The 23,926-nt window shown below is 38.8% G+C and overlaps 1 protein-coding gene across 11 annotated transcripts in view; it reads right to left on the bottom strand.

The window, feature by feature from the left end:
• Window positions 1-23,926, bottom strand: part of LOC128878681 (voltage-dependent L-type calcium channel subunit beta-2) — a 168,977-nt gene that overhangs the window by 96,003 nt on the left and 49,048 nt on the right. For 10 of the 11 annotated variants that reach the window (XR_008457464.1, XR_008457465.1, XR_008457463.1 and 7 more), the window contains exon 3: window positions 12,138-12,227. The exons of the other annotated variant lie outside the window; for it this stretch is intronic. Coding sequence is in view for 6 of the 10 variants with exons in the window: in XM_054127081.1 (XP_053983056.1) it covers window positions 12,138-12,227 (90 nt within the window). In the remaining 4 variants the exon portion in view is untranslated. The remainder of the gene's footprint in view (window positions 1-12,137; window positions 12,228-23,926) is intronic. 11 annotated transcript variants of the gene reach the window in all.

Raw genomic sequence — 23,926 nt, forward strand, 5'->3', positions numbered from 1 at the left:
CACAGTATGCAATAATATAGAAAAAATATTGAAAGTAAAGTATGTATTGCAATATTTATAGTTCAAGTATACAATAGTAAGACCATACTATATAGAACCGGTCCCATGTTCCCCTGCACCCTTCTTGGCTTGTAATATTTATAGAGTGAAATAAATTCTTATTTCAGTTCAGATCTTGTAAATACGTTTGGAACAATTTTATTTTGCATAAAGATTCGCAGTCTGTGTTTTATCGTCGAATTTTCATTTCTATATAGTAGAATAGATTGAAATGGTACGTAGTGTTTTCTTTTGTTTTCTTTATCATCCATATATATTTTATAATTTATCTCGCTTAGATATTCGGTGACTTGTGCTATTGTCTTATACTTCAGTATCGTAAAAATGGCATCTCGAATGAGTACACAGTGATTAGCAAGGGGAGCTTTCGAAACCGGAAATTTTAATTTAAACGAAAGTTTGTGAGAATGTGGAGTATATTGAAGTATATAAAACGCAATTCTTCTCGGTTGAAATTCACTCCGAAAGTGTAAAATCAACCCTTGAAGTTTCATATAACTTTGTTACGATACTCTTCATCAAGGTGATAATTGTTGAGGTAAAAAGTATTAAGCTACACGTTCTGAACCCAAAACTCCCTCAGATATTCAGCTTGTAAACAACTGAAGTTGTATTTCAGAAACCAAACTACTCGCCACGTATGTACTTTATTGCCTCGTACATAAACAAACATTATACAGAGTAAATGTAAAGTCCACGAATAGGAGATGTTGGGATACCTCAACTGCCCGGTTTATGACATTGACCCTTGAAATATTTTGTATTTATGGGACGTCTGTCGGAAGTATTCACGCACCAGTCGAATGATTCAGCGAGAGATTTTAAGACCCCGGAGCCCTGGAAGTTGCTTTATGCATTTCTAGGGCTCTAGACTCTTATGCATGTGCATTTCTAAGGTCTCGAGGCGTCTTGGATCTAACACTGCTTGACTGTTTTCTCTAGAGAATATTAAGAAATATTAAAGTTCGAAAGCTGTGATATACTTGAATTTGAGTTAACATACGTTATTCAATGAAATAGTCGATTGTTGAGATTTTGAGAAATAGTATAGTATATTAAAAAATATTGTATGCGTATTACTGTACACAGATTACAGTGCTGTATCAATAGAACTGGTTATCCAGAGATCATTTTCCTCGTGCACATTAAGTGTCAAGCCGATGTGTTCATTAGTCCTTATAAAATCGTGCTAATCTGGTAGAAAGTGAAACGTAAAATCGGTTTCTTCAAAACGCTAGACTAGAATATCTACTTATCCACGTCGTCGAATCTCGTGAGTGTGCATATCTCTAGAAGAGACGGTGCAGCTGCCAGAATTTAATACTTTTTTAGATCAGAACGAAAGCAGGATCGAATACGCAATCGTAAGCATCGATCGGATCAACGGGATATTGGGGGGCGGCAAACATTCCTGGCCGTCTTCGCGACTATTTTGTACCGCGAGGGAATCTAATTATCCGCAATTCTCTTTTTCCGGGTAGCGTGCGTGAGTTCGCATTAATTGGCCCGTGCGACGCGCATCTGCGCGTTATGGGCGTGCGTGATACGAACCCGACGCGGCTGGAGCGTTGCAGCTGCAGGTACCGAAAAGCCGCTGCAACGGTTTCAATTGTCCGCAATATGGCTGCCGCTTCGGCTAGGCCTCATAGTCGTTATCCTTGAGAGGCCCGTGCAGTGTTTTCGTTTTGTTTTAGCGCACAGGATGCGCGCGGGCGCGACAGAGACCCCAAGAAAGAAGGAAGAGCGAGGAAGACAGACATCCGAAAGAGATAGAACGAGAGGAACCACGCCACAATGAGGGCCCGAATGTTGCAAAACCGCCTATATCCGTGACTATACCCGCACCGCCGCGCCGGCTCGTACAAGAAATGATAATTACCAGCGTCCCCTTCTTTCCCTCTTCCCACCGTTTCGTCCTCGTTTCTCTCGCTCTTTCCCTCCTTCCACGGCCAATTACTCGTTTATCCTTCGCGAATTCGGCTACGATCCCCCTGTTAGATCCCGATCGAATTCGCCGCTATCGCTGGCGCATCGACGTTTCCTTTCGGCGACTTCTACATTTATTAAGGGGACAATCCTTCTTTTTGTCTTTTTCTTGCGAAGAAAAACGACCATCGAGGTGATGTTTGCAATTAATTTCCGGAAGAAAACTATGGATTTTTCTGTTCTTGTTATAGGTGCAAATACGATTCTTTGAAGACAATATGTTTCTCTGACAATTTCATATACAAATTATACACGTGATCGCCTAACCTTAAATCGTAAATATGCTTAATAAAAGCTTTTTTTTGTTAATTTGTCTGCACTTTGATAGTATCAGTATCAGTAATGAATCTGATAAAATATACATATATTTTAAACTTATAAAAAATAAATAACTCTGAAACAGACAAACAACAGATGGAGAGATTATAACGTTATGCAAAAATTGTAGATCTATCGTGCTTCATCCTATAAACAAGGAACTACTTAATTTTATACGAAGGGAATATTCCAGACTACTTAAGTATATGAATTCATAAGTCAGCATTAATTATAAGAAACAAAGTTCGGAAAGAAAATACGTATGACTAAAAATATGGATTAATTTAAAAGAATCATGTTCTACTGAATCAGAAATATTTACAATAATCTTCTTGGATTTTAAGGACATTTCGAACAAGGTGTTCGAATGTTTAGAAATTTGTATTTCAGGCGGAACGATGAAAGATTAACTTTCACTCAGGAGAAATACAATTTTCTTCTAATGGGCAATATTTCATTAGAGAGTACGGGGGTTGCTGCATCACAAAAGTACTCATTATCCCATCCAGCGAAGGATAGAACTTTTTACCAGAACGGTTCCCATGAAAAATCACTCCAGCTCCTACAATACTGCCCTCTGTGCGGCCAGTCATCCCGATTCCAACGGTCAGAAGCCATATGTTCCTGGCCGAATGTGCTAAGAAGTCATTGAAGGAACCGCCGTAATGAGAGACCACCCAATGAGCGTTTCGCGGCGATCACCGTCCGACCGGAAACTCGAATCGAAACGGTTTCATTATGCAATTCGCCGCCTCAATCTTCACACGTAGGAGTTGTTTTTACTTATTTCTTGCGTCACCTCAACAATTACTCTTCGATGACCTTCGGCTGTGATTATGGTCGAAACACGATAAGCCGTGCTTCATCTCTATGCTCGCTCGTGCGCTACGAACATCCTGTATCGCCTGATATAATTTAACGGATTTTGGAGTTTCGTAGATTCAACGGGTCTATGATTCGCGTTTTGCGAAATATGCGCGTATTTCGCGCAATATTTCACAACACCAAGAACGATTTCAGGAATAGCACAAGGCTAGAATTATCATCTCTGTGTTGTGAGGAAAAAATACATGAAACATTTGTTAACCTTCCATTGATAAAGGTATTTGCTACGTAATAGCGATAGAATTAATCCTGAAGACCATCGAAGTGTTCAGGACCTGCAAGCAAACTCGAGACCCTCTCAAAATTGTGGTTTCGAATAATATTCGAAAGGACTCCATGCATATTGAGCCCATCGGTATCTAACGTCATAAAGAGAAAACCTTTGGGTCCTCCTGAATAAACAAGTCTTTACAAGCGTTATATAGATTCTTGTCTCCAATTACTCTTGAATAGACAAACGTTTGTTATCACAATTTGGTATACAACCTTTTTGCGTGGTTGTTACCAGTTGAGTTCCCGCAATTCTCGAGTAACGCGGATAAGGTTTGAGATAGGTTAAGGTAAGCAGCACTATCGCGTGGGTATGAAATTGCCCCACTAGGTGTTGGTTAAAAGGAAATACAAATGTTGATAATATTATATTTTTGTTATGGTTGTCACACAGTCTAGCGAGTAGAAATTATTACAGAAAACTGAAAGAAAAATGATTAGATAGCAAAATAATAACGAAGCAGTGTAATAAAATTTCGTAAATAATTGGCAGTGTATATGACAGAATTTAATAACCACAGTTTTCAATTTTCACCTTTAGAGATTTTACTGTAAGAAGATAAATTGTTTATTTAAAAAACCACCAAAATATCCATAATATAATCTACATATAGTCCGAATAATTTTATGAAATATTCCTGCGATATAATGGATCGTAATTACAACTTAGTTATTCACGTACTCAATTAATTAATATTCGGCCTAAACAATAAGTTACCGACTTTCTAATGCTATAGCATGCCCTATAAGAAATCATAATATATCAAACCTGTATATTTCCTCAGTGATCTTTTGTATTCTCTATGTTGGGTTCCCAGTCAGGCATACAATAGAGAATTAATCATTTTTATCCTCGTGAAATATCTTTAATTTAAAAACAAACATTAGAAAGAAAATGTTGACTTTCAAATAATTGATCGTGTCATCTCGATAATTAGCCACTCGTGTGGATTGAACGACCCGAGAAAAACACCTGCACGAGACAACCCTGAGGTACACAGTTTTTTGCACCCAATCACTCCTGAATAGACAGATGTTCGTTAGTATAATTCAGTGTATCTTTTTATCGCAATTGTTGTTAGTCGAGTTCCCGTAATTCTCGAGTGGTGCGTTCTCAGGGTTATTGTACGTCGTAATATTGTAACGATGACCGGACCTCGAGGGTCTCCTCTCTACCTGGCGTCGAAGAAAGAAGGTATTATGGCCGCCGTAAAGCACTAAAACACCCTGATAGTTGCGGAGGGTCCGCGGGGGAACCGCGGTCGGTAAGTGGACATTAGCGGCCGCATTGTGAATCCGGACCGCATCGTCTGCCCAAAACTCGCTAGGTCTCGAGGTACACGGAAAAAAACTCGCACAATCGGTCGGAATTCAATCCTCTTGTCACAAAAATAATTTATCGATTTCTTTAAAATTCCTGTATATGATATGTAATTATTTTCGTCGCTCCTCTGTTCAATACCCTGTAGCCAAATTATGTGTAACTTCTGAAAGAAATCATATGGCAGGATCATCCACGAACATTATGGAATATAAAATGAAAGGTCAATTTCATAAACACCCTGACTTGAAAAATGGCCAAGTAGTTGTGACAAACAGGTTTTATGTAGACTATGCATTTCCTTTGAAATAATATACAATAGATATTAATGAGAGGACTGAATCAGAGAGAGGAGGTAATGAATATGTGACTTTAATAAGTGTATAACATTGATAAATAAAATTTTCTACGAACCTGAAATTTTGTTTTAAAACTGTTTGAAAGCTACGTAATTTACAATTTATAGTAACCTCGTCAAAATTCACAAATCCTATCCACATTAATTTTTGTTATCGATTTAGCAAAGCTGGAATGTTAAAATTTTCAGTTACATTTGTGCAAATACAGTACAGTTAGTCCTGTAAGTATTCGTACCCTCTATGTCTATTGCAGAACTTTATCGAAATTAAATGACAGGTTTGATATTTAGAAATAAATGATTCATTATAAATATGTACATGAATGAACAATTTTACACATGTATATATTTATAATGAAAGATTTATTTGGAAACATCAAACATGTAGTTTAATTCTGGCAAATTTCTTCAATAAACATAGAGGATACAAATACTTATGGGACTGACTGTAAATGTATCGCGTTTACGTGTCTATGCGACCGTATGCTAGGCCCACGCGTATAAAGAAGGAAGTCGTGTTTTATGTTTCGTGGATATTTTCGGGCCTTTGGGCCCAAGAGTACGCAAGTAGTGGGGGTTACCAGTGCGACCGACAACGCTATTGGTTACCGAGATTGCGTTACCGCGTCTCCGATGGGCGAAGGCACGGGAGGAATTCATCGCGGTTATACCGAAAAAACGGTGATCCACGAGGAAGGTTAAATCTTCGCGGTGATTGGTCACCGCGTTCACGTACTATAATGTACCGAATTCTGTGTATTCCGTACGAACAGCTTGGTTACACCACGGATCCTGAACTGTTATACAGTTTTTACTTTTTACCCAGTATTTGATATAAAGTACACAGTTGGATTCGTACCAAAGTCATAATTCCACCAATTTCAACTTTCACAATTAGCGACAATCCTCTCAGAGGCTGTAAAGGGCTGTAAAGGGTTTTTCAAAAGTGCCTTTAGGATTTTGTTTTATAATTTCAAAATAAGTCTATCAGAATATAGTCGTGATAGATCCTTAACATTGAACCCACTCAAACTTTTTCTTAAAATCATTCAATTGTTCGCAACAGTTTTATCACAGTTTTTAGGGTCAGCTATTGTAATAGGGAATCAATTTTATTGATAACTTATTTTGTTCCTCCTCCCTAATTACAAAGATATAGTTGTATGTATGATAAATATATATTGACTTAGGTAGTTTTAGTGTTAAACAATATCATTTTTCACATTTAATTGAAATCACATGTATGTACATACTTCCATCTAAAATAGAAAGTTAGAAGTATTCCGTATCATTCGTGTTTCATTAAAAAACAAAATCCTAATGTAATGGACCCTTAACCGCGGATGTGAAGGGGTTTCGCCGATTCTCACGGTGCCGTATCGACGAATCGATCGTCGAAAAATACTGCGCGATCACGGATCGAGCAAGTCTCGAGAACGAAAGGAGACTGCGTTCCGTTGGACAATCGCGGCTGGCACAACTTGTCATCCCTCGTCAAAGGAGAGGGGACCTGTTATCTTCGGAATCGAAGATGCAAAATCAGCCCCCGAGTGACGGAGCGATCCTTACTTCCGACCACGTGAACAGGTATGCCCGCGTTATTTTAAAGGATTTCGAGATTTACAACAATAGCGAGAGCTGCCTGCGGCCCTTTTAACCAGCGAGAGCTTAACTTCCCGATGGACTTAAGAAAAATCGCCAGGTCGATTTCCGCGCGTCGGGACAATGGACGGCTGCATTTGCATCCGAGAGAGTAAATCGCTCGTCAGTCGAGAAGGGTCAAGTCGACGTTCGTTGGCGGACTTGTCAGTGCGGCGGAACTGACTCGAGCAACAACGAGGGTTTCCGAGACTTTTACGTGCACCCGTGGGGACGGTCAAGAGTTAGGTCAGGTTAGGGCGATCGTCCCGACCTGTGCATCTCGTTCGGAAATAAATGCCCTTTCGTGAGACGACCGACTGGGTGGACCCTCCTCGTCAAAAGAGTTTCACCTGACCCTCTTCAACTGCATAGAAGAAGCGTACACCATACGCCCTTCCATAGTTTTAGCTTTTCTTTCGAGCGACAGAACCAGACCCTCAAGTGGTTACAGTAATGCACACTCAAAACAGAAACTCTCTCGCAAACAAGCTAGTATAGTATCACTTAATATCCTGATACCTATAGAATGACCGCAATATACGCATCGATAACAATGCATACTTAAAGCTATTAGCATGTACAGTTGCAATGTGTGCTGAATGTAGGAATGATCATAAGGCAGTTACAAACAAGGGTTACCAATTGATCATGCGACACATGGGACAGCCGTATATGCTGATGATAGAAGTACGTACACTTGAACAGCAAACGTAGATTAAATTCTAGCTAACATACAATAAATACACGAATACCCTTCCAAACGGTCTCAAACAAGTTCAATCGATATTTTGACACGAGGGATATCCGCGATGTGCATATCAGTTATTATGCATTCACAAATCCTTATTAAATTGTAAATTGTAGCTATAATACACATTAAACACAAAAAATCTCTTTCAGACTTTTTCAAACAAGTTCAATCGGTACCCTGACGCAGGGAGATATTCTTGTGGGGAAATTTTTATTAAATCGTAGTTATAATATACACTAAATACAAAAGGAACTTCTTCCAAACCGACGCACACTGTTCCAGTCATAAAATCCGAATCCCTCAAAGTCTCAAGAACTTCACGGAGGTATAATTACTCCCAAAGGAGCGAATTTCATCAGACGGTACGGTACCTATGTTTGGATACCCGTTTCCGTATGAAAAGGATACGTTTGCCAAAAGCATAGGAGAGAGTCAGGTGACCTAGAAACGATCGATGTTCGAGCACATAGGATTTACGTGCGTTTGAAACTCAATAGGCGTGGACGTGTGGACGGGGCCCACGAAACAGGTTCCCCAAGAATCTGACCGAAAGTAAGCGACTATTAACGGTAGAACGGCCGTGTACAAAAGTTATCATCCCCAACTTAACAGCCGTCGTGAACGGGGCATTTCTTTCAGTTGACTTGCTGCCGATAATAAAATACCAATGAGCCAAGTGGAAGACCTGTTTCCACGTCGGTCTCTGATCACGCAGCGTTCTGACTTCGGACGTTAATCCGTGGTGCGTACGTAGGTGGGCGCACGCACCCGCGCAGCTCTATGGTACCTGTCAAAAACTGGCGCTGCAACAATGCCCATGGTCCAGGGGCCCCTTGGCAGAAGTTAACCGCAGCACAGCAGGGCTGCAAGGGCCAGTTCGCCAGCTCGGGCGGGCCTTTTGCGTATCGCGAGAGAAATAAGTCAACCAGTGGCGTAGAACCTTCGAAAACTCGTCTAATTACCCCTTAACGATCGGTAACAATACTCCCGCAAACGTTCTATAGAATCTCATTGAACTTTTCTCAAGGTTATATACAATTGCTACTATTTGAGAACAAGATTTAGGAAATTTTAAGAAAAAATTTAAAATGATACTTGACATCATATTTAATACGAAGCACAATTTCAGATATGAGAACAGGAATTAATTGAATGCCATCGATCTGAAGATTTAAGCTTTAGATTTAAGATTTAAGCTATCGTCGATTACTTATACTTGTATAGATTAAAACAGAACATCATAACATTGAATCAAAACTACCGGGGGTTGCCCCAGATTGTTTTGTTCGTAAGAAAAAAATGCACTAACACTGATCGCTAGGAACTCATCAATTATTATTTGGAACTTAGTGTGAGTACCTTTTCTAATTTTCATTTCTGTTCGTTTATGACTTTATATTCGCAGGAAAATCTTCTGTGAGGACTATATGAGATAAACTGCAGCGCCCTTTACGGCAGCGTTCGATAACCGAGGTACGCGTATACCTACGCCAGTGGGGCAGCAGGTCAATGCTGCCGTAAGGATCTCGGTGAGGAAAAAGAGATCCTTTCCCTTCCCTGATCCTATCCTCCCGCGTCAAGAACTTCCCCCCTCTCTCTCACAACCAAACCCCGTCATTGCGCTAATGCAAGCTACGCAACTCTGCCGCAACGACAAACTGTTCAGGCAGCTGCCAAACGTAACCTCCCCCCCTCCCCCTCTAAAAGAAACACTCTAAAAGAAACATCCCCTATCGAAATGCTTGCTCGTTTCTCCAACCAATGCTGACAAATAATTGCCGAGCACGAACTTGGTTGGCCACGAATCTTGCCCGTCATCATCGTTAACAATGGCGAACGTATTCGCAATGCGTCTTTTTGGTAGACATAAGTAGAGATGGGCAAAATTTTATTCAAATAATGGATGACGAATGGAAACGTGCAGTTATTTATACCCATCTTGATTTCATTTTACTTCTATTTTTGTCCAATTTGACGTAATTTAATTTAATTTTACAACGTTGCATAAATTCTATTGAAACAAATATAACGGGGAGAAAGCTAGTAGTAGGTAAAACAGATGAAACGAAAGTGTAACGAAGCGGATATACAGGGTGTCGCAAAAATGTTGTAACACCTTGAAAGGGGTGGTTCGAGAGGTGATTTGAAACAAGTCTTTCCTTAGCGAAAATGTTGTCCGAGGCTTCGTTGAGGAGATATTAACGGAAAACACTGACCAATCAGAGCGCACGGATACCATTGGAGCGGCCGTGGTAGCGAACGCTACGAACTAAGGGGCCGCGTCCAATGTCCTTCGATGCACGCCGAGTCGCTTGTTCGCGTACAAGCGCGGCCGCTTAGCACATAGTCTTCGCTACCGCGGCCGCTCCAACGGTATACGCGCGCTCTGATTGGTCAGGGTTTTCTGTTAATATCTCCTTAACGAAGCCTCGGACAACATTTTCGCTAAGGAAAAACTTGTTTCAAATCACCTCCCGAACCACCCCTTTCAATGTGTTACAACATTTTTGGGACACCCTGTATAATGACTGTTCAATAATACAGTTACTGTATATGTTCAATAACATAATAAGTATAATAATTATGTAACATACATACATACATATATATATATTTTTTTCTTTATTCGTTTAGTATGAAATTTAATTTCGCCTAGCGGTGGTGTTTTTTTAATCTTATAATCATTATTTTAAAATTTTTATGTAAATAATAATGTTGACAATCGCTAAAATTAAGTCGACATACAGCGACCTGTGTCTTTCGAAACGTGAACAAAATTTAATTTTCTATTTTGTTACAAGAGTGAGCAAATTGTATATTTTTGTATAATGTTCCACTGTTTATATACTGTATAAGTTTTACTTTTCCTGGAGGTATTTTTAAAAAGTAGTGAGGCTTAAAACAGTCTTCATATAAAAAAACAAGATATCAAAAGCTTTCTAAACAAATATAGCACGATAAATCCGTTTATATATGGAAACATCGTTTGTGTACGTATACAGAAAAGTATATAAATAAATTTACTGTTTTTAACATGAAAGTTATAGTTGTTTAAGCACGAGAATCATTACAGGCATCCTATTTTAAACAAGGAACGCGTAATTTTAAACTTGAAGCATCTAAAAATGTTATACAATTAGAAATACAGTCACTACTGAAAGGAAAAATTATGACTATTTTTTGTTACTAATTTTTAGATAAAAACATTATATTAAAACACATTATTGTGTAAACATGTATCTAAAGTTCACAAAAGAATTAATAAATTTTATTTATTCTTCATAATCTTGTATCATCGTTCTGCGGAGATTAATTCTGACAAGTACAACACTCATGTATAAATTTAAGACGACCGCAAAGGGTTGATGACGTTCGCTTTTCGTTGGAAATATTACAAGCGTGGTGATGTATCGAAATTAATGGCCGATAGTATATTTTATAAAAATTGCAATCTGAATAATAAAATAAAATAAAACAAAATTTCATATCACACGAATGAAAGATTATTCAAATAATCGTCGCGTCGAATAAACGTAGCAAATAAATCGGTATGGAATGCACCTCCAGTACATTCGTCTTCGATTGTAGAAGTCAAATGTTACCCCACTCTGTTTATAAATAAAAATGGATACCTCGGAAAGGTTAACAGAGGGTTAAAGGCTTTTAGAGAATGATGAAGCGTTAACACGAGGATTTGTGGCAGTGTGCAACTTCGACAGAGAAAACGAAAATGGATGTACCTGTTAGGTCTCAGCCAGTGAAAACGAGAGCGCGGTTAGCGACGCGGAATTTACACTTGAAAGGTCGGAATTAACGCTTTCTTTTTCGACGGGTTAGGTGCCTCGTTAGTACCATTGTCGTGACTCGCGTCCCGAGCCAGATTCCCTGGCCCGAACAGAATTCAGTGCCATTATTTGCCTCGTGTTTCCTTTTGCGTGCTACCGAGTGTTATTTTGCGGTTCCGTTCTATAGCTTGGTCGCAATCTTCGTTCGTCTGACAATGAGTCAGTGTTGGACAAATTGCGATCCATTGCGATGTACTTGCCGAGTAATCGATAATCATACTTAACGATTAGCCATCATCTTTGTCATCAATGAAGATGACGTCGACCAGACGTAACTCTTAATAGAGATCGGTTTAATTTATAAATTAGGTGATTGCATATGAAATGTCCGAGTTTGTAGGAAAATTTAAACATTTAAACAGTATAAGTGCCACCTGCTAGACAATGATATAACAAAACGAAGATAGCTATCCGAGATAGCTACCCAAGATCGAAAAATCGAAGATTTCATATGCGAGAATTTAATATTTATTTTAACGATTTTATCTTTACTTTGTGGTACGTTTATGTCTGACAAGCGTGAGTGATTATTGCAAAGGTAATCTCAAAATGATCACTGTCCAACAGTGGTCCAAGTGCATCAGAAGCGAACAAGTGCGACAGAGAAGCTTGTAAAAGCTTTCCCGAGTGATGTGCGACCGGGAAGTCTCCCGTGAGTTCGATTGCCAAAGCTTCGAGTCACGGCGCTGTGGATTTACTTACGACGATCGTCGATCTCGGTGGCACGCATAGATTGACTAATTGGAGATCATCGCGACCCTCGTGCAGCGTGGTCCTTCCGTTCGACCTATCCTGAAAGTCCAACAAATTCTTAAATACCGAAACAGCGCTCGTTATTGATGGTGCATCGGTGCTTTGGTCCTCGCGACAGAAGTGATAGAGAATCTTAATCCTAGAATGTCACACCAAAGTCCAGTGGGACAGCAATCTACTTCCTCGTGTTAGTATCTATAATCAAGAATGCTATTTGGATCCTTTCCGCGTTAGAAAAACGTTAAAGGTGTAAATGTTATGATCGATGCCTTAGCACCCTCGATATGCTGAAAGAATTGAAACAGCGATCTCGTTGAATCTGTGTGGGATCTGTTCAACCAAAATGTGCGATATATGTATGCAATTGTATCGTGTAAGTTTACGTTATTTAAACAATTCTTCGTTTCTGCTTAATTCTAATTCCCCATTTTCTTCTGTTGCTATATTACACAGCAAAAGTTTCTCCTATACTCTCTTCGATGTTTTTTTTTTAATGGGCATTTGCTATCATATTACTGCACACTTAAATAAAATTTTGTACGCGATCTACGAGGGTCGTTCAAGTATAAGCCGGATTTTTTTTACATAGCTTTATTGAGGATAGATGAAAATACAAATGGATTGCACTCAATTCACTAAACAAGTACGGAGAGGGTTTTCCACAAGTGAACTCGCTTATATTTTGAAAACTTCATCGACACCATTTCATCGTTCGCGAAAGGATCGAAGGCCTAGAAAAGAAATAAAGCAGAGAAAAGAAGCGCTGCAACAAAGTTGACCGTACCTTCTTCTTTCTTTACAATTCTAGATCCGTTCGGTAAAGGGAGAGGTGTAGGACAGGGAGAGGCAAAAAAAATTTAGGGTCAAGCGAGGAGGTACTTGCGGATTCTCCAACAGTCGGTACTAATGATCCAACCTGGCGAGGTACATCAACGGTATCCGGTATCGTGTAACTCGCTAAGTGAAAATGCGCGTAGATCCTTCTAAGATACAAGATCACCGGTCCGCTCTCCCCCACCCTGCCTCCCCGGCGACCCTGACGGCAGCCTAGTCCTGCGAGAAACAATAAAAGCAGTAACTGGCACGGACATAATCCCGCAGGACCCGCAGCCTCTCTTCTCCTTCGCGCACCCTTCGCACACAGACCCAACCCGAACGTAACACCGACGCGAGAGAGAGAGGCGTTTCGTACAGATTCTCGGGCGTGCGGCGTGTCTAATCCTAATGCCAGAGCCTCGAAACGTTGCACGACGCGTATGGTCCTTTCGACAAAGGATCCGTGACGACGTTGGCCCCGAGGATCCTACCGGCCGCCATTTATTTGCTTCTGCCGTCCTGGCTGCCATTACGCGTCCATTTATTTATTTACGATCGCAACGTTTCGCCCTCTCTGACGTAACATGTATGTTTAAAGGGTTTATAACATGCTGGAGATTTTAAGAAGCTTCGAAAGAACTTTCAAAGAACGAAATAGAAGGTTTGAGAGCAAAGAACCTTCTCCAAGCCACGTTAAATAATATACGATACGTTCCACTTCACATTATCCTTTATACTTTTGTGTGTCAAAGTTAGTATTCTAAATGGAAGAAATATTACTGTAGCGATTTCCCACGTTTCTTTTTGTATGAGTATTGCCCTTTTAGTTTACTTTGTATCGATTAAGGTAGGTTAAGGAAGAATTTATTCTGTTTATTGCTCTTAAGACTATTTTATATAAATTATGAATTTTTATTTACATTCAACAAATTTTATTCATACGGCGGTAGACTGAAGTTATAAAAACAACTGGCAGTAGGTTTTTCGTTAAAGATTGTATTTAAGTAGACAATGTTCCTCCAGCATCAATAGCGTAAACGGTATGTATTAACAGATTAACACTGCGAGGAGCACTCATCCGGAAAAAGGGATTTTCATCCCTGCAGAGTTTAATTTCTTTATTTAGATATTATATATTGTACAATTGTGAACAATGTCAATGTTCGAAATACAACAGCTTTGGTGGAATTCTCATAAGCAAATTGATTATAGTATTATAATTCCACTTAAATCAATTTCGAAGCTACTTTATCCTATTGTGTAAGTCATCGTATTGTAATATTCTTATTGTTAGAACTTGTGATACCTGGTACATTGGCACTGTGTTTATTGGCTTTTGTTCTTCTTCGACCATGTGTTGTCGGTCCATTCGCTTGTACCATTGCTGGCAGAATGTTTAGAGCTACAGGAGTGGCTGGCGCAGTAATTTGTTTCGTTGAATTTCATCAGGAAGGGTGGCAGGATTTCGCGTATCATCCTCTTCGCATCAACCGTACTACAGGAGTCTGAAGGTTCGTGAAAAGGCGCGTGTTCATTTATTTATTTACTTTCTGTCTCTTTCTCCACCTCTTTTTCTCCCCCTTCATAACGCGTGCATTCGAAATACCTGAAGATGGAGATGGGTTCTTTGAAACCTTCTAACAGAATAGATCATCTTTATTGGAGGAACTTGGGATGCTTGGATTACTCTGAGATGGTAAATCTTGAAATAACGAGATTCGAGTGAAGATGAATTGGATTTGACATTATTTCGAATTGATTTCGTTATAGACATCTATTTCTATCGGGCTTCGAGACTTTCGAAATAATAAAAACTTTAGAAGCAACTTTCTGCCATGATTGTTAAACTTGAATTAACGTTGGAGACGTTGTTGCAATCCTAAAACTAGTGGAAACCAAATAAAAATAGAGTCCGACCAACCAATTAGACATTGAATTATTTTCAATACGGCACATAGAATTGAAACATAAATGAGACTTTCGAACAATTTCGAGCGACTGCTCCGGAAAAGAGGCAAAACTATTCACACGCATAAGGAGACGCTTGCTCGCGCTACACGGTAAATAAAATGCAATTGAAACCTTACATTCGATCTCACACTATCTTACAGTTTCAAGTCGAGGTTACTTACACGAAAAACGCAAATCTTGATATTATAAACTTTTGTTCATTTTATAATTTCTGTTAAAAATCATTTTATATTAGCTGCAGGAAGTTCTCCAATTACTCGTCAAATCCTCTCGAGTTGGTAGTTCGCTCAAGCGAAAATGTCATCGAGTGCAAGTGGTTAACTTGTTTCAGTTTATTTAGCAATGATCCCAGAAGAGGATGGAAACGTCGCTAACAAGCTTGTTGCGAGACTGAATTATTCGTCGTAAGTTTCAGTTATCTCCCCATTCAGGGACGAAACCGTCAGCGCAAAGCTTACCCCGGTTCGACGATATCGCGGGGGATTAAGCCGCGAGTTGGATCCATCGAGCAGGTGAGCCTCTCTAAAACCAAACGACGTCAAGTAGAGGCAGAGAGCACGGCCGTGGGTTGCTTTTAGGGCTAACGACGCGCCCGTAAAGCGAGAACGATGAAAATGGAGAGTAGAAACGAGCGTCTAAGCCTTGGAATGCAGCATAAGTGCACGAGGGATCCCCGTCGGCTTAGGTTGGGTTAGTACGAACCGGGTAGAGGGGAACGTTGGATTTGACTTTGCAGTTGTGCCGCACGCAGCATCCTCTTTTGGATGTGTTTAACTTGCAGGATACAGTAAGAACGGCCCAAAGCGAGACAGAGAGGCCCCACGAGGGTGGAGAATGAAACAAGAACGAGTATCTGGATGTAACAAGGACGAAAATGACGATGGGAAGGGTGGGGGGGGGGGGGGGACAGAAGAAAAGAGACGGAGAGAGGGTCAGTAAAAGTGACGAGGGTATGATGTTCGCTTTAATATCCACCAGCAGGTATATATTCTCACTTGCTCTGCTCTTCTCTCTGTCTCCTTTCCACTCGTTTGTCTCCCTTCTCACTCTCGCAACGCCTCTCCCTCTCGCTAGCTTACGAACCGTTTCCAGAGTGTCGATGCCATGAGCTCTGCGCATGGGAAACTCCGGCAATAACTGCTGCCTTTTCGAAAAGAAGAGAGAGAAAAAAAGAGATAAATTTTCCAGGACTCACGTCGAGATCTAGTACCCGTAAGGTCGGAAAGTCGACGGAAAGAGAGAGCGAGAGAGACCTGCTGCCTCTTCACGGGGTCCATACTCTCGTAGCACGGCTGATGCGGAAAGGATGACACGCGAAATCCTGCCGCCCTCCCTGGCAGGATTCAACGAAACGAATTACCGCGCCAGCCATTTCGGTGCTTCCAAAAACTCTGCTAGCAAGTCGGCGACCATGGTTGTTGAGCTGCAGTTATTTTCTGATTTCTTTTGTAAGGATCACTCGTAATTGTGAGTATACTTTGAAATGATAAACTACATTTGTTATCGTTATTCATGAATTAGTAATTCGCAATCATTCAAAGCTAATCGTGTCTGATTACTCATTGATTATTGGTTATTCGATAATCATACTTCTCGATAACATTGTGCTCAAAACAGTCAACGATACGATTTTGTTATCGGCAAAATGTATAGACAGAGAAAACAAGTGTTATTGTTAAATTCAGTCAACTTTTCACTGAATAAATAAAAAAAAATTGATCTTAAAATCGAAGAGTTGCAAAATGGTGATTACAATTTTATTATTACGTAGCAGCGTGTTACATTTGTGTGGTCAATTCTTAATCTTGTTAGCGTCGTATGTAGTTTTCTGGTTGATTGGACTGCTATAGTATCATTAGTCCATTTACTAAAACGATGTAACGTTGTTGATACCGTGTTGATTCATTCTTGATTCCAGTTCTCTTTTACCGCCTTCATAATTAAATCGGCTCATTAACGATATCTCATTAAGAAGGCGTGACATATTTATTCATTATTTTTCTATCTTACTGGCATTTCGTACAGATTGTAGAGATCATTCGTAAAGATTATTTAATTCGTGTCGCGCTAACTCTCAGCTTCTTTCGAATTTCTGACAGCTATTTCTTCCATTTCCCAGAAAAACAATACTAACTAATCTATGTAGGGTGTTTCGTTTAAATCGAAAAGATCAAGTATGAACAGTGAAATGCAGTGAAATAAAAATGGAGCACGCGAGCAGCTTAAGCCAACCAAGCAAGTAGACTCGCATGCAGTCACAGTATATGTATAAAAGATCTAGACTATGAAGAATGAGAGAGTGGGAGTGGAGGGTAGAACCTCGCGTTTGAAAATCAAAGACTCGACAAAAGGCCAACTGGAAAGTCGCAACATGTGGTTACCGAGGCGGAAACATGTTGCAACCCCCGCTCCTCAGGGTGGCCAGGTCGGCCCACGTCGACTCCTTGGCTCTTTCTCCCCGTGCGTGTTCGATTTGTACCCGTCTTAAGAAATACTTGTGCCTAAATAATCGAACCTCAGCGAACGCTTTCCTTTTCGGTCGCTCACAAGTAGAGGCAGCGAAGGATTCGGTGGCGAATCGAAGCTAATGGCGCAAGGGGGTTGAAGTCACGCAACGAGACCGAGTCGTGGACTGCTGCTACCTACGCACGTGACACGCCAACACTGTCGGCAGATTATCACGAAGAATGTCGGTTCTCGAGAAAAATGGGACCGCGTAAACGGCATCTTTCGGCAGGGTGACATTATGTAACCGACCGAATGGTAACTAGTGAACGTGACTGTGAATCTTGAATTGCATCGCGTCAAGAATATTCTAACCGTTCTCTTTCGAATGTTGAGAAATTTCCTTTTGTAGGATGAACACGTGGAGACGAATGGATTGGGTGAATAGAAATGACTTTCGATTGCATGTGTACTTCGGTTGATTGAATCATTGATAAGAGTGAACCTGCAATTCAAGCTAATTTTTGTTTCACAAGTATGGTAATCGAAATTAGACTTGGAACAAAGAGGTTCGAAAAGAGATCAATTCTTTTCAATTAAATTTTAATACTGGCTATTGATCAAATTAAGAAGAATTTTAGAACAGGAAATAGTATTTTGGAATTGTGTAGTAATTGTGTAGCTATTGAACTTGTTTAGTTTATATAAAGTATGGGAAATAATTTTTTACAAATAAATTAGTTATTGCTATCATTATAAGAAGAAATCTTGTATATCGTGCACAAAATAGAATATTACGAGATAAAATTCCTCCAGAATTATGGTCACTGTGGAAGAATATTTATGTACCTACGTGTGTAATACAGCTTCCGTGATTACTAATATATTTTAATAAAATACTGGCAAAAGAGTCGCTACAGGAATAATAATGAACTATGCAAATTTGAATCGATTACAGCTACTCATTTCCCAGGAATGTAAAGTCAATATTTAACATTCTGAAGCTGGACTGACGCCTTAAGGAGAAATACCGCCAGTTAATGAAAAACTAGTTCCTACTCGGTACCGCTAGGAGCAACGATTTTCTTACAGCGCGTTGCTTCCTGATAACGCAACTCCAGTCGCCCACCCAACTTCGTCGCGCAATTTTAATGCTTGTAAGAGAGCTTAAGTGTTATAGCCGATATACAAGCTCCGCACCCTTTCTAAATAAATTACTTACTTAACGCTTGTATTTAATCTATACGACTACTAATTAATTACAAACGTCGCCGAAAGTCTAACGCACAGACTTGTAGAGAACCAATGGACATTCTTTGCGGTTCTTTAATCCATTCACTAACGGAGAAATTAACATCGTGGTGTCCTGGGCGATAGAATTTAATACAAATGTGTAATCTAAATTATTATTTTGATAGTAAAAAGTGATGTTAAATTTGTTATTTCTTAATAAAATATTGTTATATAGGGTCTTTCTTTTAAATCGGTATAGTTAACTATCTCATGAAAGATTGAAGTAATAAAAATAAGTGTTTTTACAACAGATATTTGATACAAATGGATAAATTATATGGTGCAAATCATTTTGTTGAAAGTAAAGTAGTGAGGGAGATTTGGAAAATCAGTTAATTTTTTTGTGGTATCTTATATATTTTTATTCATAATATAATAGGATTTGTTTAGACAAATTCATTATGACCTATCACACATGAATATTTCTTGTAATATAATGACCTAAATTAGAATTTGAATTCAATAAATTTAGCACAGCTCGTCAGTTGAGCAAAACAGAATAAAGCATCTTCTATCCTTGTTTGACCGACTATTAAATATTGAATCTACTAAATGTAACCTCTAATTCAAAACTTTATATTACAATAAATGACCATGTACGATAGATCGAAGAATTTGTCTCAACAAATGCTATCTTATTATGGATAAAAATATATAAGGCATTTAAAATTAATTCGTTTTTTAAAATCTTCCCCATTACTTTACTTACAACAAAATTATTTACACCATGGAGTTTATCCATTCGAATCAAATGACTTTTGTAAAAACTTTTTTAGATAGCTTGATCTCCTTATGAAATATTTAACCATTTCGATTTAAACGAAACACCCTACATACAATTTTCGATCATCCTTTCTAATAATTCCTATCTCAAACGGGTATAAATTTATTCCGTGACCAATTGCTAATTACGAGATAGCTTCTAGTCGACAATCTTGGTAGATACGCTTAGTACGAGATATGTTGTAGTTGATAATAAATGGGTTTAATCAATATTTCTTATTCCTTATACCCATGTACCTTCGAAGATCTTCCAAATTCATTGGTGGAATTCAAAATATGACAATTACATATTACACATTAAAAGAATATAATATAATTAAACTGAAAATAAAATATAACAAGAACCTACAAGAAGACGAATAAAAAATGTAAATATCTAAGGTAATAAAACCATTTAGTGAGGTGAAACAAACTTTAACTAAATCCAGATATACGTCCATATCCTCAAGATCGGTCCAATGATAAGTTAATTTTACTCTTGGAAGGGAGCGGGGAGGAGAGGCAGAGAAAATTGTTTCATTATGGGGGGCCGTGGGAAGTAGAAGTTTGAAAAACATTGTTTGGAAGTCGCTGCACTGGGCGAGAGAGACCAGAAAACAACAGGCTCGTCGCAGAACTAGTTTCAAGAATCGACATAATAATATCACCTGTAATATCTGAATCGATTTTCAACCGGTGCTCATTATTTAATGACAACTGCGATTATTCCGAGCCAGCAACAATTTTCGTAGTGCGTGTAACTTGTAATTACGAGATCGTCGCGATACTACGACCACGTCTGACCACCTCTGCAAAGATTTCTATTCCGGGGCCGACTGGAGTCGTGATTAACCGTCTCCTTGTATCTTTCGAACCCGGTATGAAAATGCTACTCTCCATTAGCAGTAGCGCACTCACGAAAGAGCACAAGGGCGTAATCGTAGCCCCTTGATACAAATATTCATTTTCACGCCATTGAAATTTTGTCTATATTTAATTAGAAAAGTACAATGTTCTGTTGTGCAGCTTGAATTTTAGTTTTCTTTTATAATCGTGCACTTCAAAGAATGAAAATGATCACATATGCGATGTTTGAAGAAGAATAAAATTGAAAATACAATTAAAATGTACCTTTATTGTATATGTACATTACAAGAGATATCGTCATGTTTCTAATAATAGAGTGAAACCTCGATTACTGTAACTTCCATTGTTGCACGAGGACTACTACTTACTGGATCGATTACCTTGCGGAAATCTTAGACTTATATCTTATATCAAGACTTATATCAACCTTACACAAAATTAAATTTGACACACAGCATTTGAAGAAACATTTCCTCTACCTTTTCCAACAAAAAAGAGGTTAGACGAAATTCTCGCTTCCTCATCTTCGATTATTCTGCCTTCTTCCTACCATTTTCTTGCAATACATTATCATTGCAACATACAGCACAAAAAATCAAATCAAAATATGATATATAGTTAAGGGTCTACCTGTTAAGTTTAGTCTCTATTTTTCAGCTATTTCCGATGGTATAATTAAAAAATGTTTTAGACAAACGTTTTTCAGTACTTGCTTTTCTCTCATTGTGCTAATCAACACTTAACACCACGATGCGTCGGGAAGTATCGTAACGTGATCGTTTGGATCGAGTTGTCATTGTCACCCCCTAGTTAAATTGCTAGGCGCGCCCCTGTCCGTTATGTCTACCTGTTCGTCCGAATAGAACGAAAGGCAAGAAAAGAGAGAAAGAAGAAGACGGCGCGGCGCGAGAACTGTTAGTCGCGTTAGCGCCGCAATGAAAGCGCAGCTCGCGCCTCAAGCGGGAGCAATCGGAGCCGATCGGTGCACGCTTGAATGCGCCTCGCGTCTACGCTCCCGACCGATCTTAATTACAATCGCAAATGAGACGGTGAGCGGATAATTGCGGTGCATGTTGCAAGTCGCTACAATGTCGTCTGGGCGGGTGTCCCTTGTCGTGTTTGCGGCTATACGACCACGTATCCACAGCTGGACGCATTTAAGCGGCCGCGAGAAATGCATTCTAGACCGCGATCGATAGATCAACGTCGTGTCACCATCCAGGCGTTCCTCTGCCGCGCTTCCGGGCTCGTCCATCGTGCGATCTCTCGCGTGAATTGAACTCCGATTCCACGATAACGTTCAAAGGTCTCCGTTTCACTTCTATCACAATTGAACGGCTCAGTTCGATCGTCTGAAAAGCCCTGACCCTCGATCATGGTTGTGAACACTATAGACGAGATTTATTTCTTTAACCCTTCGCCCTCGGATATTCTCTCTGAGAGGACATCAAGTGCAACAAACTTTATTAGCGATCGTTGTGGATAAACTTATGCGAGCGCAACATTTTCAAAAGTGCATGATTCCTTGAAGGTTCATATAGCACAAAAAAGTCAAATGAAAACATGGTATACAGGGTCTACCCGTTAAGTTTAGTCGTCATTTTTTATGTATTTCCGATAGTACAATTAAAAAATGTTTTAGACAAACGTTTTTCAGTACCTGGTGAGCTACATGTTCGGATATTCTTAAATCTGATAAAAATACTTTTTACGTAAAAAAGTATAGATCTCCCTGACCTGTTTAAATAGTAGCATCCGTTTTGGACATCATGGGATCAACAGTACAGCACTGTCACTGGAAACCAGTGTATTATAATATGAACTTGAAATTAAATATGTCAAACTTGAAAATTTTGTGCAAACATAATTTAAATAAAAAATTATTTCTTACAAAATAAATCTTTTTCCATCAGATGTTTGATTTGCGCTTTTTATATTAGATTCTTCGTTGTCGCCATAATTAGGGCATCTCGTTTTATGTTATTATATGTAGTTGTTATGCGATTCCAAAGTTCTTCAACATTACCGATTGTTGTTTCGCATACAATGGATTGCAGATATCACCAAAGATAAAACTCCAACGAATACAGATCCGGAGATGATAACCCTGTACATAAAAAATAGATCGCAGTTCGAACATCTGATGTAACGTGATTTATTTTGTAAACGTTAATCGTCTAAATTTTCAGGAAATTGTTTCCCTTCATCTAACATTGTTTAATGTATGACACAGCCGAGGAAAAATGACGCGTAAGCGAACTGCAATTTTTAACTGATTTCGAAAAAGAGGAGCTTACTCAATTCGACGTGTATATTTCTTTTTTTTATCAAATTAATTCTGTTCGACGACGTTACCGAGCTAGTCAAGCGCATCCAAACATTCCTTTCGGTCTCGCCTCTAGTTTTCCAGTCTTCGATTATGTCGCGAATAGTTCTGAATACAGGAGACTGAGGGACAAAAATTGAATAAACGTCGCGCGTTGGATAATTATTGGATTATCCCGGTTTTCAGCTGCAACTTCCCGTCAGTACACGTATACACCTTCGTTAAGTGTGCTAGCTGGGTTGTGCATTCTAGCGACTGCAGTCGATCGATATTTCGGCAATGCGTTTCCGTTGACACTCTTCTACGAAATACAGTCGCATCGGCGAATAAGTAGTGTTTATATTCAGACAGTTCTTGTTTACCAAACTTGTGTTCGTGATTTTGTGGAAAAAAAAGAAAATCAAAACTTATCGAATTAATGACAGTTAGGTATATTATTCTATTCTTTTTTCGTACTACAGAATAATTATAATATACAATCAAAACACGTTCCAATAGTTATTATTAAATTAGATATTTAAGGGGTACCTTACAGTAACGGCTTGAAAATAGCAAGTAAATAAATTTATTGCTTATTGTAGTTAACATGTACGTATTGAACGCTATAAAAAATCAATTTTTAATTATATTTATTCATCCACATCCACTATATCCATCGTCAAAATGTGCGCTATAGCGAAACCATTACAACGGTAGTATGGGGTTGACAGCGATTAGACCATTCGGATTATCTGAATTCAAAAGCACAAATATATTTAGAAACTAGAAGCTTTTGTCTACTGTCATACGTAGGGTATGATATATAAATAAATAACAAAATGGCGAACCACTAAGAAAAAATTTGCAAGTTTACCAAAAAATGGATAAAGACTAGTTTTGTGTACAATAAACGTCTTTGCTCATACTAATTAGATGTATAGTGTTCTTATTTGGCTGTCAATTAGGGCAATGCATATTTTGACGATGGATAAAGCGGATATATGGATGAATAAACTGTATTAAAAATTGTTTTTTTTTATATTGTTTAATTAAATGAATTAAATGAAATAAACAATTAATGTATTTACTTGCATTATTTCTTCAAAAAGAATTTTCAAGTCGTTACTGTGATGTGCCCTCTTAATAATTTTTGCAACGTCTCATAAATTATAGGAAATAATCCGAAATAATTGAAATTTTGCTCGGACACCAAAAAACCAATTTTTGTATCTCAAAGTGAAAAATTATGTGGAAAATAGTTGAAGAGCGGTTGAGTGAC

This window comes from Hylaeus volcanicus, chromosome 6 (genome assembly GCF_026283585.1).
Source record: "Hylaeus volcanicus isolate JK05 chromosome 6, UHH_iyHylVolc1.0_haploid, whole genome shotgun sequence".
In the NCBI taxonomy this organism is placed as follows: Eukaryota; Metazoa; Arthropoda; class Insecta; order Hymenoptera; family Colletidae; genus Hylaeus; species Hylaeus volcanicus.